The sequence below is a fragment of the Phalacrocorax carbo genome, chromosome 13 (genome assembly GCF_963921805.1).
Source record: "Phalacrocorax carbo chromosome 13, bPhaCar2.1, whole genome shotgun sequence".
NCBI lineage: Eukaryota > Metazoa > Chordata > Aves > Suliformes > Phalacrocoracidae > Phalacrocorax > Phalacrocorax carbo.
The window spans coordinates 14,444,335-14,457,270 of record NC_087525.1 but is presented as its reverse complement, the minus strand read 5'-3'; the positions used below and the strand labels follow the sequence as shown (position 1 = coordinate 14,457,270).

The 12,936-nt window shown below is 44.4% G+C and overlaps 1 protein-coding gene across 1 annotated transcript in view; it reads left to right on the top strand.

The window, feature by feature from the left end:
- The first annotated feature begins 2,397 nt into the window (after nucleotides 1-2,397).
- Nucleotides 2,398-12,936, top strand: part of LOC104053065 (L-threonine ammonia-lyase) — a 33,777-nt gene continuing 23,238 nt past the window's right edge. The window contains exons 1-3 of the mRNA XM_064464880.1: nucleotides 2,398-2,758; nucleotides 7,234-7,260; nucleotides 10,488-10,830. Of these exons, the coding sequence (XP_064320950.1) occupies nucleotides 2,625-2,758; nucleotides 7,234-7,260; nucleotides 10,488-10,830 (504 nt within the window). The 5' untranslated portion in view covers nucleotides 2,398-2,624. The remainder of the gene's footprint in view (nucleotides 2,759-7,233; nucleotides 7,261-10,487; nucleotides 10,831-12,936) is intronic.

Below are 12,936 nucleotides of genomic sequence, written 5' to 3'. Positions count from 1 at the left end.
TGTCAGCTGTAAAGCTCCTCTAACAATCACAGCACTCTGCTTGGAAAAAAATGACTGAAAAGGCAATGAAATCAGGAAGGAGCTGTAAGCTCCATCATACTGTTTTTGTAATAGCTGTTAAAATATGGGTTAATCTAGCTCAAGTATATTAAACCTTGAATCAAAAAGCATAAAATATGTACTTAAGTTAATCCCCAGCATAAGTATTTTGATGTGAGACTGCCCCTAAAAAATGTCATTTACGGGGATGTTGCCTTCTGCTGGAGAGTTCTGGTTCTTGGAGAGCAGCATCAGAACTGCCAACTCCTACTAATAATTGCATTAGTAAAGACAGAGGAAATAAACAGGAATTTCCTGGAGGAGGATATTAGGAAGAAGTCGGAGACCAGATTAACTTCCTAGATGAAGGTGACTGAGTTATTTAAAGAATTCAAACAACAACAACAGAGAGAGAGAAAGGTGTCTTAGTCAAAGACACACAGATACTAAAAAACCAGTGCCTGTGAAAGGTGACAAAATCCAGTTGCTCTAGAAGGAGTAAGCAGGACTGCTGCACAGCCATCCCCTCTGTGTGCACAGGGTGAAGGGGGATACGCGAAGCGGCGGACAAAGCGTTAGAAGCTTGTAAGGACAATGAAGTTTGACAGGCAAGAATGAAAGGAAGACACATCTAATAATAGTGTGTGTTTAACCGTTTATCTCTCATTAAGGAAATAAGCAGCTCAGAAAATGGTCAGAGTTAACTTACAGCAATTAGCAGTGATGCGGTACCTTCTAAGACACTGCAGAGTCAGCATTTCCAGCGCACCCTTAGCTAAGGGCTTTGAATTAATGTTTGACGTGGGCCTAAATCTGCAGCAGAAATTTCCAAATATCCTTTTTCCATAGCGGGCTGCTTGTTTGGGAGTATTTTAGAAGGACAACAATCCAATGCTTCATGTAATACTGTCCTGAAAGAGCTTTGTGAATTTGTTTCCAACTGCTTGGCCAAATGGTCACAAAAATCCTTTTACTGGTTTTGCGAGGCCTGCAAGCACCGGTCGCGGGTCAGGGCCTCATTTTGTGACAAGCTGAATTCATGTCAAGCCTTGAGCGCATCAGTCTGGACTCCCAGACACTCGAAAGCTAGGCATTGTGAATTTCACTGCTTTTAAGTTCCCTTTCCTGCCCAGCACTGCACTTCAGATGTGTTGTGAGCAAAGGAATAACTCCACCCGCCTTCCCTCTGTGCTTAAGGCACCGGTGACGTTGGCCTGAGCTTCACCCTGGCTTAGAGCTGCCTCTTCGTCTCTTCACTTCTGGCAGCAGCGTGGTGCTGGGCTGTGGCCACGTGTAGCACGTGCCACATCCACTGCCTGGAAAGGGAAGGGTAAAGGGGTTTTGGGTGGGAGAAACAGGAAAAAATGGTGAATCTGGAGCATCATCTTTACTGATGAAGTCTGGGGAGCCTGGACCTGACTGCCGCACCAGTGTAGGGGAGGCTCCACCAGCATGGCTCAGAGTTCCCTGGAGATGCCAAAAGAATATTTTGTCATTTATTCTGACTCTTCCATATAAAGCAGATTATAATATTCCTCACAGTACTCTGTGGGGAGAGTTAGGTGACAGCCTGGGTTTCATTTGCCTGTCCTCTGTCATGGGGGTTAAGATTTTGTACGTTATCAGCAGAAAGCAGAGGGTACTGAGGGACCACTGATGCCTGGAGAGGGACATCTGGTCAGTCCCCAGGCAGCCTGAAGCCTGCGCTCCACCAGGGCTGTATTCCAGAGGAGAGGAATCACGGAAGGACCCCCTGCTCCCGTCCCCACTGCACAGCCATCCTGCATCTGGAAATGTGGCACTGCTTTTGCTAACATGCTCTCAGGGCCATGAAGAACAGATTTACATGGGTTTTTTAATATCTGCTGCTGCAGTCTTTCCCCTAGGTGATCTCTTCTATCTGTATGATCTGGATATCTCTGGTTTTCTGCTACAAGGACCTGTGCCAAGAGAAGACCCGAATTAAGTGATTGGTCTCCTCTGCACCTCACGAAGACCCCTGTCCCTTGGTGCTGCCTTAAAGGATACCTGCAGGTGACTCAAGCACCACAAAAAAAGGCATCCCTTTCTTGCTGCCTCTGCCTACCCAGGTGCATGCTGTTAAATCACGGGCCGTTCAGCAGGTCTCGATCATGCTGCACAGCTAAGCAGTAAGTAACTAAAGCTTCGAGTGTCCTGCTAACAGAGCGTCACCCAAGCATAATCCAGGCCCTGACTCAAATTGACAAGGACAGGTTGGCCTCTGAAATAATCTCTTTAAATAGCAGCAGCCATCTCTCTCAAAGGCACTTCCCTCCCCCAGCCGGCGCTGGAGCTGCTTTCAGCACGGTCGCCCACTGTTCCCCACCCAGGCACTGCAGGGCTGGCACTTCTGGCAGGCAAGTGCCTGCAGCCTCCCAGCTTTGCTTTGCACCGGGAATTACAATGAATTTTGCAGCACAATTTCTCTACTCCAGGGTGTTAAAAAACAGAACCCCCAGGGACCACTCCAGGGAAGATGAAGACTACGATCCTTTCTGGCAAAGGTTGGAGAATATTGCTGTCTGACTTAGAGCTAGACTGCTCCTTTCTCCCCCTCAGGGGTCATGGTCAGCCCTCGGGGTCCACCCAGGGCCAGGCCAATGGACGTGACAACCCCTGGACCCCTCCTGCCTCCTTATGGTGTCGTAGTTGGAGTTTTGCTTCACCTCGTTGTTTATTTAGTCGCTGTGCTGTATAGGTAATGCTTTCTTTTTCCTTTCCTTACTTTCTTTAAAAAAAAAAAAAAGACCAAAAAAATTTTGTAATTTTCCAATATCTCCCTGGGTTCTGTGGGTATGAGTTGCTCTTGGTGTCATCCACTAGAAGCAGCGGAGATTTGAATACTTCAAGCCTGTGGAATTCAGCTTTTTAATTTCTGCATGAGTACGGTATTAGAAATAACCCTAGACAGGCCGATGGGCTGCTGAAAATTTGTCTTGGTATAGCCTGTATCAGATCCTGTTATTAGGGGTGTTCTGCAGTCGTCTTTGTTATGGTGCTTATGGTCTTCTTGAATTCCTGTTTTCAGGCTTGGATGGTGCCGACGGAATTTAGGAGGTGTCTAGTGCCCTGCATAGCCCCCGCTGGTGGGGTGTGCAGCCCTATGGCATGGTTGTGTTTGCACAGCCTCCCTCTTGACCTTTTCCATGGTTGTTTTCTCCCCGAATTTTATTATCTTGACACCGCTAGCAAGATCACAACCGGGTGTAGCCAGATGTGGTATAAACAGGGGCATTTCTCCTATCCTGCGTCTTGCCAATAGTTGCAGATGTTGGTAATATGTAAACCGTAAATCGTTTCTGTGGGCTCAATGCCGTTAATAAACGCTCATGGAACACCAAAGGGAAAAAAAGGTCCCAGTTCTGCACTGAAAAAATGGCTCGCCCAAAGTCACACACGGTGTGATGTGTTCTGCAGCGAACTGAGAACCTTAAACCAGTCCTTTCATCACAGGACCACTCTTTCCTCTAGTTTGGGTTATGCTGTTCATTCTTTATTACAAGTGAATTATAGAGATGTGTTAATCACCGGAGAACCTCTGAACTCAATATACATTTAACTTAAAGAGGGAAAAAGTTTAATTACTTGAAGAGTATTAACTGCCAAACTACATGCAGTGTTTGATAGCGATCATTCGACATTCAGAGGTGTGAATGTCCTGTAAGGGCTGCGTAGAAGGACGGGCCTGTTTGAGGGACGCTTGGAAGGTGTGGAAGCTGAGGTAACCAAGAGGGATGACCTTCTGAGTTCTTCTTGCTTTCAGATTACTTTTTCTCATGTTATCTATTTAGCAGCTGAGAGCCAGTTGCTGTTGCCAGCAGCAAGCAACGACATTTCAGCAGTGCGTACAGAAGTCTGGCAAGGGATTATAGCCACAGATGAAGGCAGCTACAGGACTAGGCTCAGGTTGTGGTATATCTAACTGACTGAAAGCAAGGAGCTATTTTATCAGAAATCATAATGCAGCTTGGTTGTTCCCTGCATGAGCTTGAGCTTTCTTTACATCTGTTGCTGCCGTAACACCACAAGGTGTTCTCAGACCTGTATATGGTGAGTAGAGTTATAAATGCCTGCTTGATCTCAAGGCCTGGTTATTATGTACCTGTCTATGCTGGACGGCCCCAGTGCATACATCCCCCAGCGCTCGTGTCATACAGGCTAGTAACTAAGCCCTGATCTCTTCATCTTTAAGACACTCTGATAAGTAGCCCTGCCACGAACTTCCTGCGGGAGTCTTAGGCAAGCCACTCGATCTGTCTGTGCCCCAGTTTCTATCAATAAAGTTGAGCTAATATTTACTGAATTTGCCTTTCTGTTTAGGGGAAGATGTTGGTGATTCCTACGTGATTTAGGAACAACCGCTTTGCATAGGGTTTGGGTAGCTAAATGTCAGAGATGCATTTTAAATTTCCATCCTGTAATTGCAACTAGTTGGAGTGTTACAGTCTCAAACGGGTGTTTCTAAGTAATAGTGTTATACAGGAGAATAATAATCGAGAAAGTAATGTTTGATGCGGTATTGCCTTTGATCTATCTTAACTGTATTGTCAAAAAGAGATCTAGCGTGTTCCTTCCCCGTGCCTGGGGGAGTTTGCTTGTCACCCTGAAGTCCTGCAGAGGACACTCAGACACTACACGGTGCAGTAGCCTAGAATTGCTAGCAGCGAAGGAGACATCTGTTATGATGCTTCTTGCCATTTGTATCTCAAGCGGCCTCAGTTTTTCCATCATTTCTCTTTCATAAAGGCCCACTTGCACAAGCTACTGAGGTGCTTTTAAGAATTGCTGCTATTGCAGCATTTAGATGTGTTCCGGGAGGAGGGAGAAAAAGTAGAAGAGGAGTCGGGATGGAACAGGAATGCTTAGGAGCTATTGGGAAAGGGAATGACAACAAACGGGAAAGATATCAGAGGAGCGTGGAAGGGTCAGGGGAGATGGGGCTGGGAATGTGGAATAAGAAGGATTAATGGGGCTGGGGAAGTTGTGGTTAAGGGAGGGGTTTGGATGAGGGAAAGGGCCCTCTCTGTCACATCCTGGGATTACCTCTTTGTCACTCCTATGAGAGGAGATCCCAGCCCTAGCCACATCTCAGTTGTAAGTCGAGCAGACTGCTTCCTGCAGCAGGCTGCACCCCCACAGTACGTGACCCATCTCTGCTCAAGCCCTTCAGGAATGAGGCAGAAGTGACTTTAAAGGTCACATTTTGCTGTAATAAATATTCCAAACTTGATGGCATAAGATGTGAGCCCATTTATTCAGAAGGCACGTAAGTATGTCTAAAACTGTATCTTGCTAATGTCTCTTGCTCTGTGTGCTCCAGGAAGGTGTTCAGGGAACATGTAAATATGAGCTTAAGAAACCCCTACCCCCAAAATATTAAAAAAAAAAAAAGAAAAAAAAAAGAAAAAAATCCATATCTAGAGAACATGTGCATATGTGCGTATGTGTGTTCCTGGGTTAATTACAGGCTAGTCCCAGCTCATTGGGATGACCTGAAGTGGCATTCAAGCTTAACACTCTGCCGGTTTGCACTGTGCCACTGATCAGTCAGAGTTTGGCATTGGAAGTTTGCAATTCTTGTCATGGCGTAGACCTATAAGGATGCTAAAGTGCTCTACAGAACTTGTACCTGTAGTGTCAGTCCCTCTTCATGGTGAGCGTGTATCATTGTGAATGCGGATGATCAAAACTGCTGTAGAAATGACAAAGAAATACTGAGTTTTCAGTCTTATACTGAAATTTCTTTGTTTCCTTTTGTAACACTTGAATTTCTATCTGTGAAGCAGCACAGTAACATGGGAATGTACATCCATAATCCCAACTTAATTTCTGCCTCAAAACGCGTTGTTTTGACTCATTTTGTAAGTGCTTTAAAAGATGCCAATTGCTGACATTATGTATGTCTGCAAATCAAAATGGCAACAGCGGGTCAGACCAAAAAGTAGATTGCCTCTGCCTCTCTCTGGTGGTGGCCAGTAGCATAGAATAGACTCATAGAATCACTAAGGTTGGAAAAGACCTCTAGGATCATCAAGTCCAACCACCAACCCAACACCCCCAGGCCTCCTAAACCATGCCCTCAAGTGCCACGGCTACACGGCTACATCCCCTCCAGGGATGGTGACTCCCCCACCTCTCTGGGCAGCCTGTGCCAGTGCCTGACCACTCTTGCAGAGAAGAAACTTTTCCTAATATCCAATCTGAGCCTCCCCTGAAGCAGCTTGAGATCATGAGCTTGGAGAAAACAGGAACTTGGAGAAGAAATAAAAGCCGCCTAAGATGCTTTTTCTCATGTGCTTTCGTGGAGCCTGCCAAGTAAGTGCTTAGAGGCTTCACAGATTGCTTCTTGAATGATGTGTTATTGGTCACTATTAGACCTACTTCCATATAGTTGCACAGATGTTTTTAGGAACCTGTTTACACCATTGTTCTTCATAGCATCCTGTGGCAATGAGTTCTGCAAGCTAATTATCTTCTGTAAGAAGGGGACTTCTAAATTTTCTGATACTTTCATATGATCTCCCCCTAACATTTATACTGGGAGAAACAGCGACTAATCCTGCCCAGTTTGCTGTTTCCTGGACGTCCGTGACCTTGCAGATTTTTTTTGCTCCTTCAGTTTTTGAAGCTGCAGAGATCCAGTAGATCAGTTGAATCTGCTCAGTCTCTTTCGTGGATCCTGAGGAAGGCAATCCGCATGTGCTTCATCTGACGGGGACACGCAACTGTCCCATCATTGCAGGGTAACTGCGTGGGCATTTCCTTCTCCTTGTTACAAAGGCAACAGTTGGGTCTTTAGGTATCTAGGTATTATATATATTTATATATATAAAATCTACTGCATTTTATAGTCTCAAAATTATTGTTGTTGTTTTTATTAACTTTTTAGTTTATTATTATTACTATTTTTCCAAGCTTGATTTCCCCAGCGCTATTTAACTTGATGAAAATTATCAGTATATTCAAAAAAACAAATGGGAAACAGAAAAATTTTCATTCCGAGTTGTTGCTTTTTATCATTCTAAGAGTACATTTCAGCACACACTGTCTTTGCATTGCCGTTGAGACTTTAAACCACGTAAAGCTATCTGCTTAAACAAATGATATTTTTTCCAGTTCTTTAATTATTCATGGAATGTCTGCATACGGATCTTCTCTTTTATTTTTTTGCAGTTATGCCGAGCAGCTGTTCTTGAAAAAGTAGGTTTATAAACTGTATTTTACATGTTTGCTTTTACTAATCGCTTTAAAGGTAAAATGTCGTAATTTATAACCATGTAACAAAGCTTGCCAGCTGGATATTTGTTTTATGGCTGGAAATAAATAGACTTTTTCATGAAAACTGTCCTAGACAAATTCCAAAAAAGGAAAAGCAATCCATTTGAAAGGAGCAATGTTTTCTAATGCCGGGGTTCGTATTTATATTGGCTCAGATTTTCATCTGGTGGGCTTGATCACTAGAATAGGGCCATATTTTGTTACTGTGCATGAGAAGTCACGTGCTGTCTTTCTGGGAGCACGTGCATGCTTTGCTGCCTGCTTTGACTGCTCCTGCATGAGAAATTCTTGCTGAGGTGATCTGCGCCAAGCACACGAACTGTGTCTGAGGAGAGAAACGCATCTGAACCCAACAGGGTTATTAGTTGCCTGTTTGTGATGGATTATCAAATCTCAATCCACTGTTTACCTTGGGAGTTAATGTAAATAAAAAATATGTGCTTAGAATGATACTAAAAATTCATCTGAAATAAATATATACAACACATACGGATACAATGGCATGATGATGCTATTCCTTTGGTAAGGAGGCTGCTGGCCTTTCAGGTGCAAATGGGTGATAGCGTCCATATCAAATGTTGAGATGGTAACGCTTCAGATGTGCTTTAAATCTCTCTCAAGCTTGAAATCCTGCACGTATCTTACAGCTCTTCAACTTCTGTTCTCTTTTGCCAACGGTCATAAGGCGTTGCCTCCGTCGGGGTCCTGAGCAGGTACTCACTGCTCACGAGAGCAGTGCTGCAGATCAGGGACTGAGAGTCTGATTTACTTCCCCCTCTTTGTTCTGACAAAAAAAAAGGAAATGCAAAAGTAGGCCCAAAAATCAGTATCCTGTTTCGGTTTTCCTATTTGCGGATAAAAATATCTGATGGCACTAGTGTGGCGAGACATTGCCCAGTGGTTTGGACTTTCCAGCAGAATCCTTGTTCATCAATAGACTTTTTGTAGTCATCTTTTGCTGGTTTGGTTTTTTTAATGGACTTTTTGTAGTTGATTGCAACAGATGCAAGGAAAAGGCGTGAATTTATTTCCTATCTCAAATGTCAGTCAGTAAAAAAAAAAGTTGACCTAGAAAAAAATCACAATTTTTTGGATCTACCTACGTATTTTACCCTACACATACCCTTTTAACCCATTGCCAGTGTAAGAAATATCATTCATTGCTAATGCTTGCTAAAGATTTTAGATAACATGTTTAGAGATAAGATGTACACGTCCTTCTCTTTTTGGAGTGGTTATGGCCCGCCATGATATGGAAAATGTTGTGGTTTTTTTCTGGGGGGAGGTAGGGATTGAACTCTTAACAGCGATGTGGCCTCTTAGATGATAATAGCTGTTGTTTATGCCAGGGGCTGTGCTGTAAAGAGTTCAAGGGGAGAGAGTCTGATCTGATTCTCATCTTTGCATTAAACTGACTGATACGCATGAGAACTAATGCTGCAAGCTTAACATCTGTATGAAGCGTTCCAACCCCCTAACCCCAAAGGACCAAAAATGCAGAAAAGCATGGGCTAGAGCTACTTGATAAGCTATTTAATCTGAAGGCAGGGTGCCTGCTGTTTGTGTGTGTCTGCTTTAAGGTATGGTATTGGGAACATTTTAAATCACAAGTTTCAACATAAACAAATGTGTAAATTATTTATCTTAGAAAATTGGTGTTGATCTCATTAGTTTTGGGAAGAGAAGACCTTGCTACAAAAATTGACCTTTTTTTGTCTCCTGTGAGGATATGCAGAATGGTTGATGCTCCTGGTATGTTACTTGATTCAAATAACACCACCTTTGATGTTGCCCGTATTGTTATGTGAAGTCCTCAGTGGAACGCTTGGAAGCGTAACAGGAGGCAGAGCTGCTGCCACTAATCGACGGGACCACAAAGAAACTGGATGGCACTGCCAGAAGTGGGGCAATTGCTCAAAAAGCAGCTGTTTCTAAATGTTTTTAAATTCTTTTTAGGAATTATTACAATGCATATTACAGTGCTGATGGCTGCTGTAAACCTAGGGCAACTTCTGCTTTAGCCAGCCCTGCTGATGAATAGCTGCATAACTTAAATCCAAATTATTTTGTGAAACTGGTAAATATTTTTTGTTGGAGATGATGCAGAAATCTCTGATGTAATTTAACATGTATATTTTTTAGAAAAACCTTCCTCCTAAATAGATTAATATTGAGCCCTTCATGTAGAGGGGCTTCTACCATCTGTGTAAGCATAGCCACAGAGCAGGGGTGGTATCAGCTCGTTTCCAAATCACTGGTGGTCTGCTTAATGCTCCTTTTTCCCCACATTACTCCCCAGGTTCCTAGAATTGCTAGAAGTTTTGCAGTTATTTGCTAGTAGGGCTGCAAAATCCTACACTACAGTATATTACCCCTTGTGAACTCCTGAACACTCTGGACCATCAAGTACGGCAGCTGAACGTAGGAAAACTGGCAAATTTTTGTAGCAGTGTTGTCTCTCCAAAGTTTCTTGGGGAAGACGCTTGTGTGGCATCGTGGTGTCGTCTGATCTACAGGTGTGTTTATTTATGAAGTGTTAACTGACAGATCAGGAGACCTAGTTCTTTAGCTCTGTAGTAGGATATAATTGTTTTCCCTTATCAAAGTAATTTACTTCCCGCCATGAGGCAGCTGACGACCACCACGAGCGCGCTCTGCAAGTATGCCAGAGCAGGGACACAGACCTCGTGTACAACGTAATGACATTTGTTACTGCTATTAATAGTATTGGGGAACGCTCTGCAGCAGCTATTTGCCTTTTTTGAAAAACAAGTTGCTGCAGACAGGAAATACAATTCCAGTTATGCCAAAATTTCTGGAAGCACTGAACTGGGATCGTTGCCAGCTGAGATGGAGTACTGAGGAAGGTCTGGCTGCCCAGACAGCACAGATTATATCTTTCTTATTTTCTTGGGTATGATGGTTTCCCAGTTTGTCCGCATGCTGGGTTATCTGTGGCTTTTCTCAAAGCTGGCTGGTTACAGTAGCTTTCAATCCACCTACAAGATCAGGTAATACGACAGTAATAATTCAGTCTGCCTATTTGAGGCTTGCAAAGAGCAACTGAGATTTGCATCCTTCTTAAATGCTGAGCGACAAGCCTTTAATCATCCGAGCTTTCCTAACACGGATCTTTTATTTGTTTTTAGGGATGACAATAAAATAAAGAAACAAGATGCCCCGGCACTTTGTGATCTTCGCTGTTGTAAGGATGGGCCAATAAGAAATGGCCTTATTGGGCAGAAGCCACCCTCTATCAACCCTGAGAGACTGAAAGATTTTGGTGAGGAGGATTACCTGAATGGGGATGTGAAGACCTGGGAAATGAAGATAGTGAGCCGTAATGAGGAGTTACTTGGGGATGCCCTTTCCTGCATCCCTCAGTCAAGCAGTAGGACCAGCCTGTCAAGCTGTAACAAGCTGATTCGATTTGAAGATATTAGTGCAGCAGCTTTCAAAATCCAGTGCGGTGTTCAGAAAACACCCTGCATGGTAGGGCGTTTATACGGCTTTGCCTTTTCTCAGTATTTCTTTAGTTTTCTTTATAGAAGTTGATCAGAAATGCACGAAGAGTATGTGTGAGTTGCAGCAGATAGGGCTGTGTAAGATGACTCATGTTCATGTTAGTTGTTGTTAACTGTCAATAAGCATTTTCTTCTTGCCTGTTTTCACTAACCTAAATCCTCAAAGATTGCAGTGACCTGTAAACAAAGGATCAACCACATTAGGCGTAGACTTAATGCACTGGCGTATTATGCTCCCGGTGCAAAACTCTTGCTACAAGGAACCGGAGTGGGAGATGGTGGACTGTCAGCGTTTGGGTAAGCGCTCTTGTGGGAGGGTCTGGTTTGGAACCAGCCCTCATATTTGGAGAGTTTGAAGGTGCAGATTTGCCTTCCTTGCTTGGCCAGCCTGGCAAGGCTGGGTATGCCTATAACCAGGTGGTTCTGCCACGTGCGTCTTCAACAAAACAAGGATATTAAGATACACACGCACAAACATACTCACCTATTGGTCAGTCTAGGTATGAAAATGACTGAGACGCTCCCATAAATGTACAAACATGTGCTAAAGTGTAACAGAAGTACAGAGGCAAGCTATTTAATTCGTAGTGTATTTCTAGTGTTGGGAGCTCTTCATGAAGGCTCTTTATCAAATCTGTGGCTCATCTCTTTTCCCTGCAGTGGGTAAAAAGTGTCCTTGCCAAATGGCAATTCATAACAGCAGCCCCAACTTGCTCTCCCAATGAATCCCTCCCTGTTGCTGACCCAGGGTGCCCCGCCAGCCTCACCGGCTGGGGATTGTCTTTCTGGCCTGCACAGGGAAAGGACCTTGTGTCTGAGCCGCTGCTCGGAGTTAACAGTCCCTGGAGCAAAGTGGTTGGGTCTGCAAGACTCGGCAGTTTTCCTGGTCTGCAGATGGTGCCTGCTGACCCAGAGACATCATAACTGCTTTCGCTGGGTTTGTTTTTTGGTTTTTTTTTTAGCTTAGAGTCCCCAAAATGAGGGTGGATGTGATTTTTTTGTAGCATAGTACCGAAGAAGTGTGTCTTGTGACAAAGGGCGTGATACAAGACTCTTTGGGTCTGTGAGGTGGCACAAAAAACTGGCAGGGTAGTGCTGGCCCGAGTGCAGGGAGCCAAACTGGATGCATCTTACATTCATATGCTGCCTGTTCAGAGTGACTCGGGAGTAAGCCATCCTGCCAGCTGTACCTGGATTTCCTTTCAGAGTGGAAAAGCTGGCTTGCTCGGGAAGGTGGCGGGGCAGCGAGCAAACACATGTGCAGCACGGGTGGTTGGGGGGCCGGGGCGTGGGCAAACAGAGGGAGAGTACCAAACTGCACATTGCATCGTTTGTCACCAAAATGCTCAGGCTGTCAAGTTTGAGAGCACAGCCAGTGCTGTAGACAGAAGTGTCAGTCTTCTGCTTTTGTGGAGACACTGTCCCAGGAAGAGAGGATTTGCATCTACATTGCAAGTAGCGAGCACCGTGTTTCTCTGTAATTGACAGTTCTGGTCATATTTGTTAGATGGGTTTGATCTTGCTGCATGAAAATAGGTCTATGGGTGGGGAGAGGGAGACTGCCAGGGCTTAATTTGAAAAGCAAAACTAGCTAGCTCCCTGTGATAGCCTGGATCATCCCTTCCCTGCGGCTCATGGCGTCGTACACTTCTGCCAAACTAGTAGAGTCCGTCTCAGCCCCATCCCGAGCCATGCCCTTGCTCTCAACACGTGCTAATGCAGGAGAAGGCGAGACTGCACCACGGGGTCCACCTCCTGCTCCCGCAGGCACCCGTGTAATATGAACCTTTTCAAAAATTGATCGTGCTCTTGCTCACAAGTAGTTAAGCTCTCCTTGGCCAATTCACGGCGCTTGCTCTCAGGCAGCTTTGCCCCTCAGCTTAAAATAGCTCTTTTCCCTTGGGTGCCCCTGGCAGATTTCTGCAACATGGTTGTATCCCCTTTCCGCATTCACTGTGCCAAGGTAAACAGGCTAACTTTCTTTAGTCTGTTTTTATGAACTGTGCTTTTGGGATGATCAGAATAGTGGAAAACCTATATTCCCACTTCTTTTAGTGTGAAAATAGCCCGTGAC